This window comes from Gopherus evgoodei, chromosome 9 (genome assembly GCF_007399415.2).
Source record: "Gopherus evgoodei ecotype Sinaloan lineage chromosome 9, rGopEvg1_v1.p, whole genome shotgun sequence".
Lineage (NCBI taxonomy): Eukaryota > Metazoa > Chordata > Testudines > Testudinidae > Gopherus > Gopherus evgoodei.
The window spans coordinates 15,415,350-15,439,121 of NC_044330.1; the positions used below are offsets into that span (position 1 = coordinate 15,415,350).

A 23,772-nucleotide genomic window follows, 5' to 3' on the forward strand; every position below is an offset into this window, starting at 1 on the left:
AGAGCCATCATTTAAGAACTAAGTGTGCAGAAACTACATCACAATTTTTATGATTATGTCCTTTTTTTATGAGAGCAGTATCTTGGGAATCCCTTGCTCAAACAACCTCCAACGTGGACCACTAACCATAACCCAGACACCGATGATACATGGCAGTTTAAAGACAATTCATGTACACATTTATTTTAGCGCCCTTGGAAAACGTCAACTGTTAAACAGCAAGCCAGTCTTTGCCTTAATGAGATAGGTGTTCCTGCCCCAATACAGTTACAATGCTGCAAGTGGGCATATTTACATATAGTCCCATATGGTAGCATAGACTAGAATGAATTGAAGTGGATCCTGCTTACAAGAGCCCACTACCCCACCAAGATTGTTGTAGTTTTAGGAATTTACACTAGGCCCTGCGTCTATTGGTTAATGCTCAGTCATTTTCGTAACTTACGCCTTCTAAAGGAAAGAAAAGAAAAAAAAAAGTTTTGTCAAAGCCAATTTAACTTGCCCTGCTTTTGGCAGAGTGGTGCTTCTCTAGGCCAAAGTAGCTCAGCTTTGTTTTGTCATTAAGTGATACAATAAGCTATCTTGTCTGTAGTGGCGTGACACTAGTCCAAGGTGTTAAACTGCCTTGCGGTCTTTCTTTGGGCAGACTTTGCAGCGAGTTTTAAATTCCTTAATGAAAGTCTCTGAACCAATCACAGTAGTAGAGTGTTCTTTACAACCGCAGTCTCTTCACTTAAGCCTCCAAAGCACAATTAGGCTCCCCAACCACCACATCTTCATTTTTCACCCCTAACAGCAATTACTATTTATACTGCTTGCGTGGACACTTCAGACTACACAAAAATGTGTATATAAAACAGATATTTACCTGATAGAGATCCATTATTTACTGATATTAAATACCAATGTGCTGCTAAGCCAGTATCTCCAGCACTTCCAGTAGTGCCAGTGGCTGAAACGAGCACCAAAAGGCCTGATTCACTACAAGCTGAAACCACCACACTCTCTCTCTCTCTCTCTCTCTAACACACACACACACACACACACACACACACACACACCCCTACCGAAATCCAGGTTAGCATGCTTGGGATTGAATTGATAAGGTTTATCGTCATCTACTTCTTAGAGGAAAATGGATGTTGATGTGTTAGAGACAAGTAAAATGCTCAAACTTGCTGTATTTTAAAATCTTTGAGAGATGCAAGCAGCATTCACCCATTCAGGCAAACGTTATCTTTATGTACTCCATTTACTTATGAAAAATTGAGTGATTTATCAGGAGGCATAAACCAGAAAAAAATAACTAAGTTAAACTCATTTCATTTATGTCACTAGTTTCATTTTTGTTCCAGAGAACTATATCCTGTGGAAGAGCAACAGATACTGGAAGCACCATCCTTCTACCGTAGTGGACAGTATTATTCCACATGCTGCTTCAACATAATGCCTTTCACTGACAATATGTAGTCAATTCATTAGGGATATACGACATTACCAACTTGTCATTACAGTCTCATCAACATTGCCTGTTTCTTGGTACTACTGTAAACAGTTTAAATGTCCAGTTTGCCCTTTTGGTTTTAGTATTTCTTCATAGGGTTTCAGTATTTAGGATAACTTACTTATTTATACTAAAGTTTGAGTTACAAAGCATTCTGCAATGCCTCAGTTCAGTGAGGATTTTTCGACAGCCTTACCTCTAGACAGTCATTAAACAGAAAGAGCGTGACCTGCTCTCCTCTGTCACAAAGGTCATCGCCAAGTGCAACTGTTTCCAATCGCTGAACTAAGCTTCGGTGAGATGACAAGAGATTGGCCTAAATGGTAGAAATGAGCAGCTCGTTAGACATTAAAGAGACAGACTACCATCCACTCAACTCAATACTGGAAATTGAGTTTTATAGTGAGTGACCTTTTAACCTTTGATGTTGAATGTACATTCAACCACCACAGTTATACAGAGGTAATCGGGTTATGCAGAATTTTGACACAAGGGCTAAGTTAGTTGGTCAGTCATTCTACAGGTCGAGAGCTTGAGGGAAGTAACTTACTGGACATCCATCAACTTCATACACAACATCAAAGATCAGTCTTTGTGCTTCAGTTTTCCTTTTGTCTTCATTAATGTGTCTGAGGAAAGTATGTTTAATACTGATAAACCAACAATAAGAACAGATCATCACTAAATTTAAAGGCACAGAAGTGAAGCTGGACATTCAAAGATATTGTTCCCACAACCACACCAGTGTATATAGTAATTGACAGTTCAAATTTAAAAACACACACACACGGTCATTTAAGTGAACTGCTTTTCCATGTGTGATGAATTAAATATATGTACATCTAGTTCTGGAACAATGCATTTACACATGTTAGCAGAAACCAGCGAACTGCTCAGCAACTATGAACAGACAAGCAGAAGCTGATTTTCAAATGTGTCAAGTACCTGCCATTTTTGTTCTGTCCTTAGAATTAAATGCAAAGCTTACTTGGAGATTTGGGTACATGTAAGTGAACTGTTGCTAGTTAGAGTTCATGAACTTTTTTTTGTATGAGACTAATGCTATATATATTTGTCCAAATGTTGAATATCTTTCCTCACTAGGGTACATCCTATACCTGCAAGATTCTTATAACTTAAAAACTTCAAGATTGAGAATACTTACATTATTACACAGTTACACAACACACACACACACCCCCTTCCAATAGTGTTCATTTGAGACAAGATAATGGCTCAGTCAAGGCAGGGGGGAGCGTGTGAGTGTGAAAAGATATCCTTTACATTGGCTAAGAGTGGCATAAGGGAGCTCTAAACTGCTAGACCCCACCTGGGCCAAGAGGGAGGAATCCCCCAGACAGGCATAGCAAAAAGATAGCTATGAGGCTGTTTTTGGAGGATTCCCTTGAAAGTTCTTGCACAGAGGTGGGAGGAATGTTGAGGAGGTTTGGGGGTGCCACATCATTGCTGAGATTTGCAAGATATATCAGTAGAACCCAAGAGAATATTTCATATTAAAAGCATGACTTACGTCATCACTTCCTTTAATGATTCAATGGCTCTCTCTAGCATGCCTTTGTCTGGGTTGTCTTCTGCTGTATGTTTCTTAAGGTCTACAGAAGAAAAAAGTGTTAAACAAGTGTTGCAATAAATCATTTAACTTTTGCTTTATAATTCCCCTGATAGGAAGACCACCTACTTTTCATCATTAAGTTAATACAGCCTCATGCCCAATACGATAAAGCAACTTGTTAGTGAGTTTTCTGCTGAAATCCATCTCACACACTCATGGGTGTTTTCAAATAACCTTCATGCTCACCTACACTCATTCAATAAGTATGAGTCACATGTGGACATGAAACAGCACTGGGCACATGTTCCAGTTGCATATGCAGTTACCACGATATCTAGCCATTTAACAAGCCATTTATATTTATTTTTGTACACTCATGTTTATATGTTTGGAAAAAGTAGCAATCTGCACTCCAATCCCAGCAACAAATATTGGGTTCTCCTCTTAACACACAGTGCTTGTGAAGGAACGGAAGACTGAAATCTAGTCAATTAAGAAAGTTGAAAACTTTCAAGAGTACTACCCTGCCTTGAAATCCACTTTCAGTTTTTGTGCTTTTACAAACAAACACTCTTTTGAGTTTCTTTTAACTTATCTTCTCCCTTTTTTGGAGGCAGGGAGTTGGTTTTACAGGTTGAAAGATCCATAAAGACAGGACAATCACAAGAGAGAGTCACATATAGAAGTTACAAAACTTGTTACACATAAGTTTCTGTCACAGGCACAAAGTAAAATAAAACAATGTCTGTTTGAGAGGTCTTAGATTCTACTTATAACGCTGCTAACTAGTAGATTTAAGACAAGAGGGATATTTAAACTAGAGTGCCTTTAAGGATATCCCAAGTACATCACTTAGGAGTACATAATGACTGTTACGACAGGTAGCCGTTCACAGACTAAATGAGTCATCAGAACGGAAATGACTACAGAAAGTAGTTCATACTATGACACTGAAGTGTTTCCAATAATTTTAGCATACAGGTTGTGGCTTTGGGAGCTGAAATAAATTCAGATTTAGAACATATACCCCATTTCCGCAGAGCAGAGGTTTGCCTATACGTGTATGCTGAAGTCAAGCATATGACCAACTGAATCTACTGAAATACACACCATACAATCTGGCTCTTGGCTTTACCAACTATGATTAGAACATTGAAATAAGATCTTAATTCATCTAAACAGCAACCACCACTTTTCATTTACTGCCCAATAAGCCAGGTGGCTGACCCCAAACTCCATGCCAAAAAAATTACCATTTAGAAGTAAAGCAACACTAGGTAACCGTTGAACTGGTCGAATGAGTAGTTCAGCCAAGCTTTGACGGCCACACTCTGGTTTAGCTTGATTTATCTACAAAGGATAGAATCATTGCATTTTACACCAGAGCAACTTGCAGGCTTTTCTGCTTGAGAAATCTAACATGGAATTTAAGAAAAAAAAAAAAAAAAAAAAAAAAGCAGATTCTCAGTTACATTCCTGAGATATGAAACTATAATTCAAGTTAGTATGTTAAAGAGTATTTTCAATTCTCTTACCACTTGCTTAGTTTATAACAAAAACAAAAAAACTACACCACCACCACAACCAATATTAAAGAGAATCTATAAATACAAGCTGAGAGCATGTGTGAAAGTTCTAGACTACTGCAACACTTCTGGGTGCTCATTCAACACCATTTACACAGCTTTTGTTAAAACTAGGTCTAAAGCCTATTTTTAAAACAACAATTACCTAGATTTATGTGTAATCAAGTTATCACCCCATTAAAGAGTCTAAAGGGAACCATTGCCCCCTACTCCAAACCCCTTTGCTTCTATATTAAAGATCCCCTAGTAATACCACCCCTCTCTCAGGCAGTCTGAAAGGGGGGCACAGTAGTATCCAACTGCAATCCTATCCACCCTCCATCAGGTTGATAGTATGTGTTAAGTCTGTAAATTTTGCTATCCAATTCAATTCTTATCCACCACTCAACCAGCAAGAGAAACCAGTTCTTAACATTCCACATACAGACCTGAAACATGACTGTCTAGGAATCAAGGAAATCAAGACTTTCAGATACCAGAATCTGACAACCTTCTGAATAACCACTTCCCAAGAAGGACAAGTTATAGAAGGCAGTAGCTGACAAAATCCTGACTGTTGTAACTACTGAAGAGGCTCAAAAATATTTTGAATTAATGCGGCTCTCTAACCTCCCTTATCAAAGCATTAACATGGTCTACCAGCTGACCCCATCTCTTCCATCTTATTTTTAATAACCATGAAGAGCCAACTTGTAGTTAGAAACCTCAACCTCCTACCACACTGGAAGTAGCCAAAACTCCACCAAGGAGAGTTAAATCTCTATTTTAGTCCAGAAAAATAGGTTGCCCGGCTAATAAGAAGCAAGATACTCTCTATTGTTTTCAAGAACTTAATCCCACAGTGATATTAACACATATTAAATATAAACAGCTTGGTTTCAGACAGACTGTTACCCTGGAGACACTAATGTCACATACTGGTTGCAAAATGCCACCTCTCTATAAAGGTTTGAAGAATTACTGAGGATTATAGTGCCTAAGCCTCCTAGCCTACCCCAAAGTTTACAGTTCTACAGTATTTTTCCTTCCCTTAACTGAAATCTGGAGATTTACTGAGTTAGTGAATTTTTTAGTGCTATTGAACTTGAATCTCAGTAATATATTTAAAAAAAAAAAATTGCTGAAAATGAAGTTCAATGCATAAATACCTTTAGGAAAGCATGAAACCGTGGCTTCTGTTTTTCACATTTCATAATAGTTTCTTTGCTCATTTCAAAGAAGTTCACAAAAGGAGGGTATGTTTTCAACAAGTCCTTTGACTGAAAAAAATAAAGCATTTTGCAATAAGTGTAGACCTTAGGTAAACAAGCAAGCAGTCTTTATGTACACTGTACTACAATAGTAACAAAACTAATTTAAGACTGGCTAGTTATGGCTTTAAGATGTGTCCTGCATACTACCGAAGCAATTTATAAGTTTGTATTAAGCCAGTTTTATGTGCCACAAAATAGACTGCAGACTACATCTTTTATGCTTAAAGGTACTGTTATCTGCATTAGGGCACACAGCATGTGGTTGGGACTTGGGCCAAAGTTAAGCCAGTTGCCCTATGTTAGGCTCCTAGACAAAGGAGGACCTGTTTTCAGGTGCAATGTTCCCCAAAAATACCATTGCATCAATGGATTTTTTTTTTGGGTGCTCAGCAACTCTAAGCAGAAGACTGATCATTTATTAATCTAATTTTGGACAACCAGCTTTGAAAGCTTTAGCCATTTTCCACTCTGGACTTCTGAGGGTCTCATTGTTTAGACAACCACCTTCCTTGAAGTTTGAAAACAGAACCTCTTTTTCTTCACCGATTTTCTTCCTCATCCTACAGAGAAAATCATAGGGTTGCCTGTAATTTTATCTTGGGCTAAGATGTGTGAAAGTGACAGCTGAAAAAGGAATCACAGAATATCAGGATTGGAAGGGACCTCAGGAGGTCATCTAGTTCAGCCCTGTGCTCAAAGCAGGACCAATACCCAACTTTTTTTTTTTTTGGCACCAGATCCCTAAATGCCCCCCCCCCCCCAAGGATTGAACTCACAACGCTGGGTTTAGCAGGCCAATGCTCAAACCACTGAGCTATCCCTCCCCACCAGTCTGGCCACAGTAGGGCAAATGAAGCCTACTATTGTCAATAGCCAGGGAGAGCACTGGACAGCTGTATTCCAATTATTGTTTCCCTAGAACTGCATTGGTCCCTCCCTTCTCGCATATTCATTACTGAGGGATAGGAAATCCTGGCCTGACTAAAATAACTAACCTTCTGAGTTTATTTAAATTTATTCCTTCAACCACCCTCTCCCCTCCCCCATGCATCTTTTCACTAGGAATGAAGGGGAAGCAATAAAATACAACCACACAATTACAAAACTGACAGGCTGTTTTCTTGGTGCTCCCACTTTATTCAAACAGCAGTAGAATACCAGAGGTTACAGGAAAATCTCTAACATTTCAAATCTGGTTTCTAGAGTTTGGATAAGTGTCCGTACAAAGCTTTTTGGAGCTCAGCCCAACATTACAAGAAAAGAAAAAGAAGTCTTTAGTTCAATGTGAGTTACTGCATGAGCTTCCTTACTGTGTCATTATTTAAACTGACAACTGAGGATTTATCCTGAATACACTAATGAGAAATATGTACAGAGCAGTTTTCAACCAAAAGATTAGTGGTGTTCCTCAATGCATTTTAGATTACATTAGTAAGAACTAGCTTATAGCCACTGTAAAAATAACTTACATATTTAAGAATGACATCACCAATACTTTTGCTTTCAGCCCAGTTTATCATAAGGTCTTCAAGGTCTTCCTGGAATATAAACAAACAAGTTTATTAGGAAGACAATAAGCAGCCTGATTTAAAAGAGCCGTGTATCTAAGTTGTACAGCTTTGGAAGTTTGCAGTTAGTATTTATACATTTTTTTACTCAAGGCCTGACATTGTGTGGCAACTGCCATGGAATCCAACACTTGCAATAGAACCGTGTCCAGATTCTAAGCTTAAATACCGTACAAACACACACGCTTCATATTCATCATTGTGAAACAGCTTTCCAAACATCTAAATATAAGTCAATACAAAGTTATCTTCCAGGTTGCAGATAGCCAGACGTAAGCATTCTTGCATTCTTAAATGGGATATTAATTCCCAATGACGGTAATTAGGGAAAGGGTGCGTGAAAGAATGAAAATCCTTTGTAAGACAAACTATCATTTAGATGTCCACTTTCCTCTTCTGCCTCCAACCCTGATAGCGATAACAGAACCTGTGAAGTGTGAGAGACAATCCAGACCAGTGGAGGACTGTGTCACCCTTGCCCTGCAATCTGAAGTGCCTTGCAATACCCTACTGTCCTAGCTCCCAACCTGGACCACTAACGAACAGCTTGCCAGCGAGCAGGTCACTCCCAGATGTGTTTGTGTAACTGTAGCCTATCAGTCACACACTGCATTGGTTACACTACAGGGTGACCCCAACATATGCCTAGTCCTGGATTTCCCCCGCCAGAAGTGGACTGCTCAGCCCTGTCATGGACGGTGCAAATATATAAGTCCATTAAGGGAATAACATACAACTACTTGCCATCTTAAATGGAGTTACCCAGACACTTTGGTTTAACACACTGGATTAGATAAAAACCAATAAGGTAAGTTTATGAACCACAAAGAGATGGATTTTAAGTGATAAAAAGCAATGAGGCATAATAGTGAGAAAAGTTTACAAGAAAAATATAGATAAAATGCTTTCTAATGCCCAACTTAATCTATATTAGATTCAAGCAAAGTTTCTCACCACAGGCTTCCAGCAGGATTACTGACCAACCTCTAGGTCACGGCCCCTCCCCCAGAGTCCAACAGCTGCTCCTTGTGTCTTCTCATGTGCAAAGAGTGAAAGGGATATGAGAGAGAGAAGAAGTCTCTTGGGGCGTCTGCCCTCCTTTTTATAGTTTCGGTCCCCCTTTGAAAAGCATTTCCAGCTGAGAACCAGGAGACAACCTGTGTGGAAGGATGTTCCCTGCTGGGTTCTCTCACCTGTCTGAGCTTCCTTTATTTTCCTCCCTGTGACGTTGTCTAATTAAAATATAATTATGCACACCATTGTTACTACCGCTGCTATATAATTACAGCAGAACATATACAAAATATAACGAATGGCCAGAAAGGATTAAGCACATTGCAGGCTGAATGACCCAGAGCTCACCTTTAAAGTCATGTCAGAAAGGTGTCCGAATGGTAATTAGGGTCATTCTGATAGATGGGCTAGAACTTTGAAATACAAACTTATATTGTTAGAAGTGATACTAATTGTGTGTACTCATAAAAGTTAGCCATGTAAACAGCCAGCTCCTGTCTGTCACTATAAAACTATTAATACAGAGATCAAAAGAGAATATTACATTTAGATGAATCTTGGATGAAGTAATGGCATTGTCTATATGTCTCTGAAGTTTGCGATAGACTGCCTAATGAATAAATTGCTCTATGTTAATTTGTGTAATTAATTACTGGTGGTGTTTAGAAAGCAGAAGGTTACATCAAAAGCCTATTGTTTACCCAGGACTGAATGGTCAAGTGGCTGTTAGACTCAAGACCCAACAGTTTTTTATACAGTTTTCTATCATTTCAGATCTACTTTAGGTTTCATGCAGGGGAAGTCTAAGCCAGAAGATCTGAGACCCCAGTTCTGACTGGATCACCCTGAAATACAAACCTTGGACTATAACCTAAGAACTCTTTGCAACTACAAAACTCACCACGTCAGCTATGTATCTGAACCTCAAAAACTGAACTTGTGTCTGTATGCATATTGATCTTCTAGCGATACTCTCACTCTTTTCTTTAATAAATTTTAGTTTAGTTAATAAAAATCGGCTACAAGTAGGTATTTGCGCAAGATCTGGAATATTCAATAACCTGGGAGGTAAAGTGTCCAATCCTTTGGATTGATAGAACTTTATATTAAAGATTTTCAGAAATCTGCATATTTGACTGGGATTCCAGGATGGAGGCCTGAGGTTGGGTTACTTCAAGGGAATCATGTTGTTGGCTTCTGGGCAACCAGTGAGGTAATAAAGAAGCTGTTTTATGCTGGCTTGGTAAATTTAAGTATTCAAAATATCCACCAGCTTTGGGGATTACCTGCCCTATTCTCTGCAGTGCACCCTAATTGAGTGACCTCAGCTGGCCCGCATTGAGACCTCAGTCACACTCCCCTTCCCCATTTCTGCTTGGTGACACTATTGCTTAAATACATATTAAGAGATGCATACAGACCTGTATTGGACAAAGGAGCGTATGACCAGTTTGGTACCACATGCATCTGAACATCTACTTTTAACATTATACAGGTGGACGTTTATAACTTTACTTATAATGCTGCCACACAAATTTTACCAGGATATTACTGATAAGCAAGTTAGGAGATTTCAAATGATACCTCACAACGCATACCTTGTACAAAAATCACTACTATTGTGCATAGGATGTGAATACAGGGGTGCATTCTGTCACAGTATGTCTAACACATTGCAATTCTTCCTCAGACAGCGGATATGACAAATGGAGAAACTACTGGACCTGACATATGTAAAATAGAGAAGTGAGAAACAACTTCATTGGGAGAATCCAAAGGTATTTCACTTCTGCCACAAAACATCACCCTCCCTGGTGGGAGAGCTGAGGATAAAAAACTAGCAGTAGGTTTTTTTGTATCCCCTTAGGGGAAAGGGAAGGATTCTTGCCTCTTGCTGACCCAACGGCTAACTCGGCCCTGACTGCTGGTTCTGCAATGATCTTCATAGATCTTCGGTGGGATTTTACCCTGAACTAGAATCTTTGGCTTTGGATCAGAGAATCCTAAATTAACCTAAGGGTTTCCTGCATGCAATTTGGCCCTACTAACAGGAACCTTCTCTCTGTCTCTTACTCAAAATTCTCTAGCAGCAGTGCACACGCCCTTAAGTGGAATACATGTCTGCATCGACTTTAAGAATCTAGACTTTACTACTGAAGAATAAAAACTGTTCCTTAACTAATTAAACTTAAAATTACCACAACTAACACTATAACTACACTAACAGTAAAGCTAAAGCTACAGCTAGATAAACCACTAAGTTCTTCTCAAGAGAAAGATCCAGGTTGAAAGGAATCGAGGTGGAAGAGGATGCCATATCCCCTTTCACAGTCTCATGATCAGAATAGTCAGGAACACAGAGGGGAAGCATACGACAAAACACACGAACAGTCTATCAGGCACTGTTGAGAAGGTTCCACCATTTGAATTGAACCCACACCAGTAGTAATATGCGAGGATACAAACTGATTTCAAAATAGCAAGGCTATAATAGTGATTCTATTTACTTTCATAGTTATTTCATTAAAATTCTCAATTTTTTAAGAAGTTTAAAACAAAAACCTATCAACTGCATCAGAGCAGCATAGAAACCTTACCCATGTTGCCAACTTCAGCTCCAGCAAGTCACACACTACACAGGTTTATACTCATTGGCTAATGTCAGAGCTAGGAGCGTGTTAGCACTCAGGTGCACCCCGAGCAGTGAAATGAACCAGCATACACTTCAAGCAGTGCTGTTTCTACAGTGCTCCATGTGGCAGCTAGGATTGTTTGATCTTAGGCCTTTGCACTTAACAACCTGTGCCATGGGCAAGTCAATTGAGTATCTTGTTCCTGTGCTGCTCTTCCTTTTCACCATGCCTAAGAAAACAGAGGGAAGAGGCAATTGTCCTTCACATCCTCCACTTTAAGCTGAGTACCATCTATTTGCAGGTGTATGTTGTGGGCTACCCAGTTAATGCAGTGGTAACTATGCCCCAAAATACGATATCATTTCTAAGATTATTAAAAATTAATTTGAGAAGCAAGCAGTCTGAAATCCTCTATTACAGACTATTCAAACATGAATTAGGACTGAAAGTCCAAAGCAACCAAAAAAAAAATAGCATCTTGCAATTGCATACTAAGTTTTTTCTAAAACTATAAAAGCAAAAACTTTCTTCATTTGATTGAAATTTGTATCTCGTTTCATCAGGAGATTCAATGCTATGGCTCCTTGATATGCCATATTGCAGCAAATAGCTTATAGTCTAAATTTAGACAGCAACCTGCATATCAAATGTCCAAACTAAGAGTAGAGACTGAGCGATACAGACTATATTTCACCCCAAACTTCAGCTCATGCCTCAGTTCCAGGCTAAAAAGTCTTTAGAGAAAGAAGTTTACACTAAGATTTTCAAAACGATCGTGTGTGGCCAACTCAACGCACCTTTTAAAGGGGATTGATTTTCACAAAGATGAATGTTCACCCTCCTGAACAGTCAGGTCCCTTTAAGGAATCTACTTGAGGAACCTTTTTTTTTTTTTTTTTTTTTTTAATTTTTAAAAAGACACACACCCCTCTAGTTATTTTTCATTGTCTTGGCTCCAATGGGAATTGCTGGGTACTCAACACTTTGCAAAGTTAGTCTGACATTAGGCTATTTTTGAGAATGTGGCCCTAGGTCAAAGTCCAAAAAAATAAAATAAAATCCACAGCTGCAGAGCTCTCTGTGGAAGCAGCTATTGAGATAGAAATGGAACAAGCCAGCTTGTGGAAGGGAGTGATCTGAATGAAGAGTTTCTACAATATCTACTGCAGAATGTTCTGAAGTCTTCTACATTCAACCTACAAGCCCCACCTCCTTATATGTATAGGATCCTGAAGGATCAGAGGCCCTAAGATAGTTTAGACTTGCACATCATTCACAGTCCTGAAATAGAGCCAACTCAAGATGAAAAGTGGCAGACAGTCAGTCATTCTGAACCAGACAGCATTATACAACACAAGCAAGTTAAGAATACCCCCTCCATTTGAGGGCAACAGATGTCTATCGTTAAGGTGTACACAATAGATAGTAACTCAAGTTGGAAAATAACTGGATGGCCTGGAGGAAAAAATATGAGATAAGAATGACAAAACTAGCCTTTATTTTAGTGTGCACATCAAGGATGTCTGGAATGCTGCCAAATATGGTCTTAATTTCCTCCTGTGCAAGGATTGGTCCCCCAAGCTGCCCTTCTTTTCCCAATGGAATTTGAAATAACTGAAAGAGTAAACAAAGGCATTTAATGGATTCGGCTTTCATCTTTGAGATAATGTATACACACATTAACCACTCTATTAAACTTGAAAGATTGGTGTGAAGGAAAGATTTGCAATGTTTTACTTCCTGGTCATGTTTTCTATAACCACAAAGGTGACAAGAGGAATTCCTTATCCCCACATTTTACTGGAGTGCGTTGTATTATGCCGCATGTTAAGTACTGAGTATGAGGGCACAAGCATTAAATTCATCCATTATCAAGGCCATTCAATTCTGTAACCACATCAGAAAAGTAGAGTAAAGGCTTGTGCTACAGTAACATGTCTAACTGAATAATCATATTTGAGCTCATTCTTAAGTGTATGATCAGTCACTGCAAAGGAAATAAACTCAGTAGCATTCAGTATTTTAATAAATCTGGCTTGTGTAGGTTCTTTTTTTTTAAAAAAAAAAAAGCATGCTGAACAAATTCCTTTTCTTCTTTCTGGAGTCTCATACTTCTCTCTCCAGCTCTTCACTAGAATAGGTTTTTTAATTAAGTTAAGAAAAGGGGAGTTTTTAATAAATACGAAGTGTTTTGAGATCCTCTAAAGAGGAGGCTGTATCAAACTGAAAATTAAAAAGTGAGACTCATCTAGATACAGTAACAAATCTACTAACTTACCTGAATAATTGTTGTCAGAATATCAACGTAGTTACTTTCTGTCTGATATAATTCCTTTGCAACCTGCCATCTTGCAGACTGCTTTGCAGGCAGAGGAGTTGAATTTTTGGAAGGCTTTGAACATGATTTTGGCGTTTCTGATGAAAGGGAAAGAGACAGACTACTTAGAATTGTGTTAAAATCTTCTGGACGGATTCTCAAGATTATCAGAAAGAGACACCAGCTGCTTTTGTTAAAAGGTATCCCCTTTAATATCAAAAAGGGGTAGAAAGGTCATATCTTTTTTGATGCAAGAACATTTGTTCCATTAACAGGAGACTGCTTTTAACTTTGTCTCCACTAGCACATTTGTTGGTAAAAAAACCTTTTATCAGTCAGGACTGTGAGGGGAACCCCCCCTCCCCCACCCTTGACCGACATAAGTTTCACCAACGAAAGTGCCAGTGTGGACAGGGCTATGTTGGCAGGAGACACTCTCCTATCAATATAGCTTCTGCTGCTAGTTAAGGGTGATTTAATTATGTTGGCAGGAGACCTTACAGCGGCACAGCTGCAGCAGTACAGCTGTGCCTTTGTAAGGTGTGTACTGTAGACATAGCCTTAGCCCAGGGATCAGCAACCTTTGGCACGTGGCCCACTAGGGTAAGCCCCCAGCGGGCTGGGCTGGTTTGTTTACCTGCCGCGTCCGCAGGTTTGGCCAAACGTGGCTCCCACTGGCCGAAGTTCGCTGCTCCAGGCCAATGGGGGCTGTGGGAAGCAGTGCTGGCCGAGGGATGTGCTGGCCATCACTTCCCGCAGCACCCATTGGCCTGGAGCAGCGAACCACGGCCAGTGGGAGCCGCGTTTGGCCAAATCTGTGGACATGGCAGGTAAACAAATCAGCCCAGCCCGCCGAGGGGTTTACCCTAGTGGGCTGCATGCCAAAGATTGCCGATCCCTGCGTTAGCCCAAACTCAAATTCCTACTATGACTGTCAAGTGCCTTAGGACAGTGATATTACACTATGGATAATATCCATAAAGCTATGAAAAAGTACGATGATCAGTTTTTTAAAAACTTACAATTTTATAGTCTATAGGATTAGCTCTCAAAATGGTGCACCACTCTGGTGGTTCAGAGAGCTGCCTGTTCATATGACAGTACCTCTCTATTTCTACCGGCTGAATGCTATCTTAAAAAAAAGATGCTGAATGCTATCTTAAAAAAAAAGGTGCAAGTATTTTCCCCATTGTTACTTTTCCGTGTAAGCATCTGTCATGAGATAAGCAACTGACAATTAAAAGTAGGTGGTGTATAAGACTAAAGATACGGTCCACATTATGCAAAGCCTGAAAACTTCTATCCTATAGGAGAAAATCCTGGGGAACTAGTTGTGCAGCCAGTGGCGTTCCGAGTACAGACTCAGATTGATTTGGGATATTCTGTACATTCTGAAGGCCGACATGGTCACATCCCAAGTAGACGATGTACATTTAATAAATCAAACACTGCTTAGAGGGGAAGTTTATGCCTGATTTTTCTGAATTTGTACTGATGAACTTCAACATTACTGTGCCTGCAGCAAGTACTCTTACCTGTTATCAGAGCAGCACTGGTATCACCGTAACTGGCTTTTGGTTTTGAATCAGAAGGTGGTTCAGAGTCTCCTACTAAAATATTAGTCTCCTCTATCAAAGATGTTTCATTTATAAAGCTACACTGGTCCTTGCTGTCCTTTCCCTGATGACTATGCCCGTAAGTTACTTGGACATAATCACAGGTGTTCATACAAGTCAGGTCATTCATAGTTACATCTGTAGCATTTCCAGATCTCGCTCTTGTACGTTGGAATTGGGATTTATTTTGGAGTCCAAGTTCTAGGAGTTGACTAATTGTGGATTTTGCAATTTGCTCTTTGCCACAAGAGCCATATGTAGAGATATAAGTTTCTGTGTTAGTTAATTGATCAACATAAGTTAAGCAAGTTGGTTCTTCACAATCTTGTGGCATATTTGATATGCTATTTGTCCCTAAAAGATGCTGACATGAGGCAAAAATATCTTTCAAGGCTTCAAGATAAGTCGGCCTTACAGTGATCTCTTTGCTTTCCTTTAGAAAAAGAATCTTTTTTTGGAGATTTGATACTGTCCCTTTTCCAAGTTTGCTATTGCCTAGGTTTCCAGATGACTTAATGCTAGCTACCTTGTTTGTTTGCTGGAGACTTTCAACAGGATTCACACACTGCTTTGGAGTAACATTATCTGGAGGTTTATATTTGGTAAATGTGTATTTTTTCTTCATTTTCCTCCATGTTTGACTACTTCTACTGACATGACGGCAGCTGGCCTGGCCTCTACCTGGGTCTGAGCACCTCACTCCTATTCTGCTTCCTGCATAATTTGAAAGTGAGAAAGTCTGTAGTTAACTTGTCAGAACTGTAGCATAGAAAAAAAAATTAGCTATTTCTGTAATTTGCAAAGAAAAAAAACCACTGCTTTAAGCACTGGTAAGCTTGGTTAAACCTCTCTTTCAACTATACCTCCATTGGTAATGCTGGACTCTGGTGTGTTAGAAATATCCAGTAAAGACCCCATAGAAAGGGAATGCTCAGCTGATGGGCGTTTCCGAGGAGGGAATGGTGACGTGTCAGTTTCTCTGGTGAGCTGTGCAAGGGTCTCTCTCAAGCGACGTCTCTTGCGATTGCTATTTGGGGTATTCAGGGAAAGTTGTGACACTGACTTTTTGAGTTCAGGACTCTCTGGCTGTAATTAGATATGAAAATTCAGTCACTGCCTCCAACTTGATTCCATAGAGACTACAGAAAAGATAAAGATTACATATAGACTACACAAGACAGTTGCCCCCATTTCGCTGTACGGTCAAACAAAATAATTGAAAGTTCTATACAGCAAACATGTCACATGTTTAAGACACTATAGTCCCTTAGGTTATTAAACAGGATTTTTATTGAAAAAGGCTAATATGTATGTTTTTCCAGCTTTAGAAATTCTGTACTGCATAACTGAAAGATCACCACAAAGTGGCCACTAAGCAAGCAAAGTCCAAGTAAATCACATGTGTAAAAGTTTTAGTCTGAATACTTCAAGACAATTTAGGAATTTTAGAAATATACTATCAACATGAGTTATCAGCATCCAAATTAAGCCCTAGCCCTGCAAATACTTAAGTTACATGCTTAACTTTATCAGTTTCAGTGGATGATTCACAGTAATCAAGTTAAGTTTATTTGCAGGATGTGGGTTTTCAGAGTCAACATATTACACTGCTACTAAAGGTCAACATACCTTTTCAAATAAGTACATGGATTCTCCTGCTCTGGCATCCATCTGAATGCTTCCCCAGAACCACTATATGGGGGAAAGAAAGAGAGTCTTCTATAATTTGTTTCAAAAACTTGATACAAGCTTTTGACCTGTGATATTCAATATCTCTTACATGTCTAAAAAAATCCTCAAAATGTAACTATGTTAATTCAGAGTATACATTATATACCCAATATAATTGTTGCTTACATACTGAATGATTTAAAAAATACTTTAGTACTAATAATTTCTGTGTACACTAACCTCTTGCTTTACAACATAAAGTTTTTTTGGAGGCTCAAATGGGAGATCTTTTACTGTATTTTCTTCAACAACCAGATGTGTGCACCTGTCATCACTAACTGGCAAGTACTGCCCACCTAGAGTAAGAAAATAAATCAAATTAACTGCAGAATTCAGCATCTCAAGTTTTAGTAAGAGATGATTTCATAGTAGTATCAAAGTTGGGGTAGAGTAATAAAGAAGGAAGAAGATGCAAGATGAAGGGGGAGTTGGTCAGCAAATTGAGATAGCTTCATCCTGGGCACCCCCAGCACAAAGACAGTACCAGCAGACATTCTATTGCAGTACAACTTCAGGGGACAGCTTCGATAAGCCAAGGTGCACTATTTATGTAGTGTGACTATAGCCCTTCCCAGAGTCCACAATTTCTGTTACGGTAAAAGTTTAAAAAGATAGGCTAGAAATCTCTTACTTTCCTGGAGCTCAGGGCCACTAGGGATTATTTTTTAAAAATAAATAGTTTGGAGAACATCTCTGAGAAGGTCTGAGAACAAGACTCCCATAAAGACATTGCTCCTAAAGAGCATGCCAGAAATAGCTTGCCTAGACACAGTCATCACAAATTGGAAGCTGTGTATATTGTAAAGCTAGCTGTACCATATGGGCTACAAGGACATTGAAAGAGGGAGACTCTTTGTGTCTGTCTTGATAAAGGCTCAGTTGTATAATGTTTGCATAATAACTGATGCAGTTCTGTAGAATATGAAACAAACTTTAGGTGCAAGATGTTATATATACATATAGCACTGTAAGAACAGACCTTAAACCAAATGAGTCAGCCAAGTATTCTCATTACATTGTATTACACTATTGAAAGGAAAGAAATATTTGGCCATAACTTCTATACAAGTGATTTATTTTCTTGCAAATACATAATAAAATTTGAGTGTACTACGTGCTTCAAGTAACATTTGAACAGATATTTGCATAATGCAGCTTTGAGTCAGAAGAAGTTAAGCATACACATAGCATATTTTTCTAACCAGCTTCCCAAAAAGTTAAATCTTGATTATTAGACATGGAGGAGGGAAAGAGAGGGGGAAAAAACTGTAGTAAGAGCCAGTTTTGAAATCACAGCATGGCGGGGGGGGGGGGAGGAGAGAAACAAACAAAACCTCACTTTGGTATGAAAAGTTTGGTTTTGCTACATGATTTATGCCCCATGAGATTTAAAGTTAAATGTAGCTTTTTAATGGAAGACCTGTTCAAACCTCCCTGCGTGCAAAGAATCAGCATTTTAGTTTTAGACAGATTTAAGATAAAAACGCATTGCCTATAAATTCCATCGCAAATGTGATCATTAACAATAACCTTGCATTTTTGTCATTTCTTCCATGTTAATTCTCTCTTCATCGGAAAATCCAAGGAAACTTAACATGCAGTCCTGGAATGGGGGAACCTTGAACTCATTTCTGAATTCCTCATCAGCTGCACAGAAGTCACTTAAAAATAAATATTCATTAAAACAAGTTGTATATGTACAGTTACTCTTTACTATATAGAAGCTTGCTTTAGTATCATGGAAAGAGTCTTAACTGAGTGTGCGTCTCGGGGGGTGTTTTTGGGGAGAGTGGTGAGGAGAAGGGAACACTTACATTTCATTCCTTCTCTCCCAAGCCTTGTAAATCCACTCGGCTTGCACAATAGGAGTTCCCAGACTCACAGCAAGCTAGAAGGAAAAGAAAGTCACTAGCTATGACAAGTGACCTCTCCATTTAAAGTTCTTTCCAAACCTGGAGAAAGATTCCCGGCAACATTTCTGATTTGGAAAATAGGTATCGTAAAAAGGATGAAAAAGTTACTCCTCTGAGAAACAGAATCCCAGAAATGTAGGGCCGGAGGGACCTTGAGCAGTCATCTAGTCCATCCACATACATCTGAAGCAGACCATCCCTGATAGATGTTTGTCTAAACTGTTCTTACAAAACCTCCAGTGATGCAGACCACCAGGAGAGACTGAATGCAGACTGAAGACAGAGCACTGCTGCTACGGTAGGGGTTGAAGCCAAAGATATCATGGAGGTTCATTAAAGACCAAATCATAACCTTTTTTACCCATTTTATTCTGACACTTCTTCCCACCCTCAGAACATCCAGCAGGACATAATTTAGGGTCTCTCCCTTCCTCCCCAAAACACAATTGTCACTGCTTTTATTGCAAGGACTACCAAAATGCAACTGTCCCAAATCAAATATAAAAGTCCCAATAAAGATTCAGAGTTTATAGCTTAGTGTATTAGCTATATATACAGTAAACTTGCATCCAGATAGCAAAGCATTCCCCTGTAATGATTAACATACTGACCAAAACATGAGGATGGCTGTTTTAGTATAGAAGAATGAGACTATGAAGGCTTATTGCTATAACTAGCAGGGTCCTTCTATTGACCTAAAAAGATGAAATGTTATGTATTAGCTATACAATTTTGATTTCCACTTTGTGGAAATGCGTTATGTAATACACTAAGTTTCCAGCAGCAGTTGCAGCCAATACTGGTCAAGTTACACAGCACACAACACAGAATACAGTCAGCACTTAAAGACATTTGAAAAATAAAAGGCACCCTTAATGTTCTGTATTATACTAACATGAGTTCCTGATACTTTGAGAAGTATAGGGTACATCTACACATCAATAAAATAAAAAACCTGTAGCACCTAGTCACAGAGCCCAGGGGTCAATTGACTCGGGCTCGTGGGGCTCAAAACAACAGTGTAGACATTCAGGCTTGGACTAGAGACCAGATTCTGTGACAATCCCACAAAGGGGATGGATCTCAACCCGAACCTCTATGCAGCAATTTTTAGCCCTGCAGCCCAGGTCTGCTGACCACGGCCAGCTGCAGCTGTGCTGCTTGTCTTTTATTGTAGCGTAGGCATACCCATAGAAGCATAACAAACTGGTAAGTGCTCTGAAACCTCAACTGCAGTGGTCTCAGTTAACCTAATGTTAAGTACTTCTCAAGAGACAAAATGCTTATTTTCAGAGGTTGTATTTGTCTGTAACAAAAGCCTTTAGACAAAAGGTTTTTCTAAAAAACTGGTTGTTTGATTGTAACAGCTAAACAATTACCATCTGTTTTTAAAAGCTTGACATCACATCTGAAATCTTTAAGCCTTTGGACTTAACCCATTTTCTTCATTACAAAAGTGCATCTACTTCAAGTTAAAATAGAAGGTCTGATTTGAAGGGGTCAATCTACACTGAGAGCCTCTTTGACATGCAAACTCACGTACTCTGAATTTGTCTCCTTGTGTAGAATTAGCCACCAGATGTGTAACTTTTGAACTGAAGTCCCTTCGAATAATTCCACCCATATGATGAACCAAGGTCACCAGCTTAACCTGAAGAGCAAATCAGGAAATAAGAGACTCATACACTTTTTGAAACTTACAGCTGTTAAAGAAGGGACAAAGACAAGAGTTATATACTCCATACAAGTTACAGCAGAACTAAACTTAAAGCAAAGCTTTTACATGTTCATTTAACCTGTACTGGTGGAGTAATTTTTAAAATGAGACATGGTTGGCAAGCCATAAATGCTACCTGCCTTAGAAGTATTTAACGTATATCAAATGTATTTTAAGGAAACATCCAAGCCACCATTGCTGTTTTCACAGCTATACAGTTAGCAGTTCATAATGCTTTACAATCATCTCACCCCATCAATGCCAAAAATTTAATTAGCAGCCCATAAAGCCACCAAACAAGATGACTCCCAACATATCAGGGCCCATTGTCATGCTGCCAGTTCTGTCTTTGGATTCTGGGCTATTAAGACATAGAAATGAAGGCTAACATACTTGGCTGGGGTGGGATGGGGGGACGACACCCCAGGAGTTTAGAACAAATGAATGGACTGCTCAGTTTGAGTCTGGCAGGACATCAGAGTTAACTCCTAGCTCTTGGAAGATGGTCTTGGCTCTGTGCTTCACGCAGTTGCCAGCATCTCTAGCAGTACAGTTTGCCTTGATACCATGCCAGAACACTGAATTAGTAGTGGCTTATATGATAGCAAGACACCAAGTGAACTATCAGTTGCTTCTTGTAATATCAAAATTTTCCCATTTGACTACTGATCAGGAACGATGCTGCATAGCTGTAGTTCTGACAAGATTACGGTACATGATAGTGACACTCCAAATGCTCTGAACAGGATATCTAAGTTTTATCTGAGTGCACTCAAGAGCATGTACATGATCCAACACAAGTGACAGGTCAAATTCTTAGGTGATCAACTCAATGCTGCCTAAGGGTCCAATCTTGCTCCCATGGAAGTCAGAGTGTCCCACTGTCTTCAACAGAAGCCAGAGTCTCTCTTACCTAGACCCTAGAATCCTAAATCTATACTCAAGAATACAAGCTTTAGTCACTGTTAGTGACTAAAATGTACATTGTACACTAGGGGTGATGTAACAGAAAACTACCTTGAACATAGCTACATGTAGATTAATCAGTCCAAGAAAGGGGAAGGGACAAGAGTGTAAGACAAAATCTTACTAGTTCTTCTTTCTTCCTGAATCCTGTAAAGCACAGCACCAGATTCAACATACTTGCACAGTACAATGGACGACATGAAAAAGGTAGAGGCTGAAATCAGATAATGATTAATTACAGTAGTCAGACCTACAAGCTATTTAAAAACAAACAATTAAACAAAAAACTTAGACAGTAGTTCTACAGGATTTTAACTTTGTTAAAATGCACTGATACCGACTGGATACCAATTAACAAGACTCACTGTTTTCTGATATATGTCTTGAAATAGGAACTGCCAGTATTTTGGTGAAATGATTGAAGTATTTCTGTATTCTGTGCTAAAACAGTACTGTAAACTAGTTACAACTGTAACTTTACCATAGGTGTCCCTATGTTTCCTGTAAGATCATATTATACACTATTGTCCTGCAACAGAGCATTATTACCCCCCAACTGCTGGTATCTTCTTCTGCACCATATAGCAACCATGTTGAACAGAAGTCCCTGGCACTAAAGCAGTCTTTACTCACTCAGTGCAGCATTCCAATGCAGAGGAGCATTTCAGATAGTTTATTAATTTCAAGTAAGTGTTAGTAATTAGCATCTGTATTTCCTTAAACCTCTTCCTGGTACAAAGTAGTATTTGTGCACTTCTGTCTGTCAGAAATCCTACTCTGAATATTCTTTAGTCAACATCAGACGTTTAGAGGCGATTAGAACACAATTGTAAAATACTTTCCATCTATGCCAGATACTCATTCTTGAGTGGTTCAAATGGTACTTAACATGGGCATCACTACTAGCAGTTTGTTTTTTTTTGTATTTATATTAAAAAAAAAAGTTAGAGTTAATTCAACTGTACTCCTCAGGACTTTAATTCCTAGTAGCTTTCCCTTTCTCAGAATAACCTGCAAACAGCAGTATAAGAGGGAGGGGTTCATGTTTTTGCCAAGACTCTTGAAAGTGTTAAAAAAAAAAAAGAAAAAGGAAGCAACATATTTTTAAAACAAACAAACTCACTCTACATTAATGCCTTGTCTACACTAAAAAGTTATACTGCTTTAACCATTCTAGGTGCTACAAGTAATAATGCACTGGTATAGTTAAAGCAGTACAATCCCTCTAGCGTGGATTCACTTATAAGCATCTCTTATGCCAGTGTAAGTATACCTATTCCTGTACATGAAAAGAAATAAAAGTGCCTTCTACCATATAGTTTATACCAGCTTAACTGCATCTACACCAGGACTTTTACTGGGATGACTACTTCCACTTAAATCTTCACACCACTAACCAAACCAAGTATAGACCAGGTCTAATATCTTTCCAGAGAAATGCTGGAAAAAGTATCCCATGGGGTGGGGAAGAGAAGTACACTTCAACCCCAAGATAATGTGACCTGATATAACACAAATTCAGATACAACATGGTAAAGCGCTGGAGGGGAGAGAGGAGGCTGCACACTCCAGTGCATCATAGCAAGTTCGATACAATGCGGTTTCACCCTATAAACATGGTAAGATTTTTTGGCTCCCGAGGACAACGTTATATTGAGGTAGAGGTGTAATTTGTGAACATAACTGACAGGCTTGAGCTACTTCTGCACATTGGCTTGGTAATTGTAGGCCACTCACATTACATTTATGGCCTACCTTTTCAGAAGTGCTGAGCAACAACAAATCCCATGTCAAGTTATTTAGAGCCAGAGGTGTTTACTATTTTTTTTTTTAAAAAAGGTCATTTAAGTGTGTGGTGAAACACTGACATGTGAATGACCAGAATTCTGCACTGAGAGAGTCTGATACAGCTTTCAGCAATTTCCCCAGTTCAGAAAAATTTAGAGGTTCAGAATAGCTGTGCCATCACAATACAAGATCTTCATCTATGTAAATAAGGAGAATTATATTGCAATTTAAATGAAATGTCCACCACAAGAAGAATGTAGTCACACTTCTTATGTTAGTATTATTGACAACACATGTTAATGTCCATCTAAAAAGAAAAGGTCATTTGCTTTCACCTGAATACTTACCTCTCCTTTTTGAGCACAATGAAGTACTATTGGAGGTCCAAGAACACGACAGTCAAACTTGCACAAGTTCTCCAAGATGGAATCTTGAAAGTCTGCTACAACGAAGACTGTCTCAAATTCTGGAGACTCAGACTCCCCAAACTCTTCCACCGATTCCATCTTTATATAGGGCACTTTAATTTCCTTTATTTTAATATTATGTGAAAAAATTAAAGTGTCATTCATGCAACATATGTAGTAAATGAA

At 38.9% G+C, this 23,772-nt stretch overlaps 1 protein-coding gene across 2 annotated transcripts in view; it reads right to left on the reverse strand.

Annotated features, from left to right (window-relative positions):
- ECT2 (epithelial cell transforming 2) overlaps positions 1 to 23,772 on the reverse strand; it is a 48,057-nt gene that overhangs the window by 14,014 nt on the left and 10,271 nt on the right. For both annotated transcript variants that reach the window (XM_030576264.1, XM_030576263.1), the window contains 16 exons: positions 23,527 to 23,709; positions 21,516 to 21,605; positions 20,252 to 20,359; positions 18,610 to 18,683; positions 18,326 to 18,456; positions 16,976 to 17,091; positions 16,694 to 16,756; positions 15,928 to 16,150; positions 13,410 to 13,546; positions 12,626 to 12,745; positions 7,386 to 7,454; positions 5,812 to 5,922; positions 4,331 to 4,427; positions 3,036 to 3,117; positions 2,055 to 2,133; positions 1,701 to 1,820 (listed from right to left, as the gene is read on the reverse strand). In XM_030576264.1, the coding sequence (XP_030432124.1) occupies positions 1,701 to 1,820; positions 2,055 to 2,133; positions 3,036 to 3,117; positions 4,331 to 4,427; positions 5,812 to 5,922; positions 7,386 to 7,454; positions 12,626 to 12,745; positions 13,410 to 13,546; positions 15,928 to 16,150; positions 16,694 to 16,756; positions 16,976 to 17,091; positions 18,326 to 18,456; positions 18,610 to 18,683; positions 20,252 to 20,359; positions 21,516 to 21,605; positions 23,527 to 23,709 (1,803 nt within the window). The remainder of the gene's footprint in view (positions 1 to 1,700; positions 1,821 to 2,054; positions 2,134 to 3,035; positions 3,118 to 4,330; positions 4,428 to 5,811; positions 5,923 to 7,385; positions 7,455 to 12,625; positions 12,746 to 13,409; positions 13,547 to 15,927; positions 16,151 to 16,693; positions 16,757 to 16,975; positions 17,092 to 18,325; positions 18,457 to 18,609; positions 18,684 to 20,251; positions 20,360 to 21,515; positions 21,606 to 23,526; positions 23,710 to 23,772) is intronic.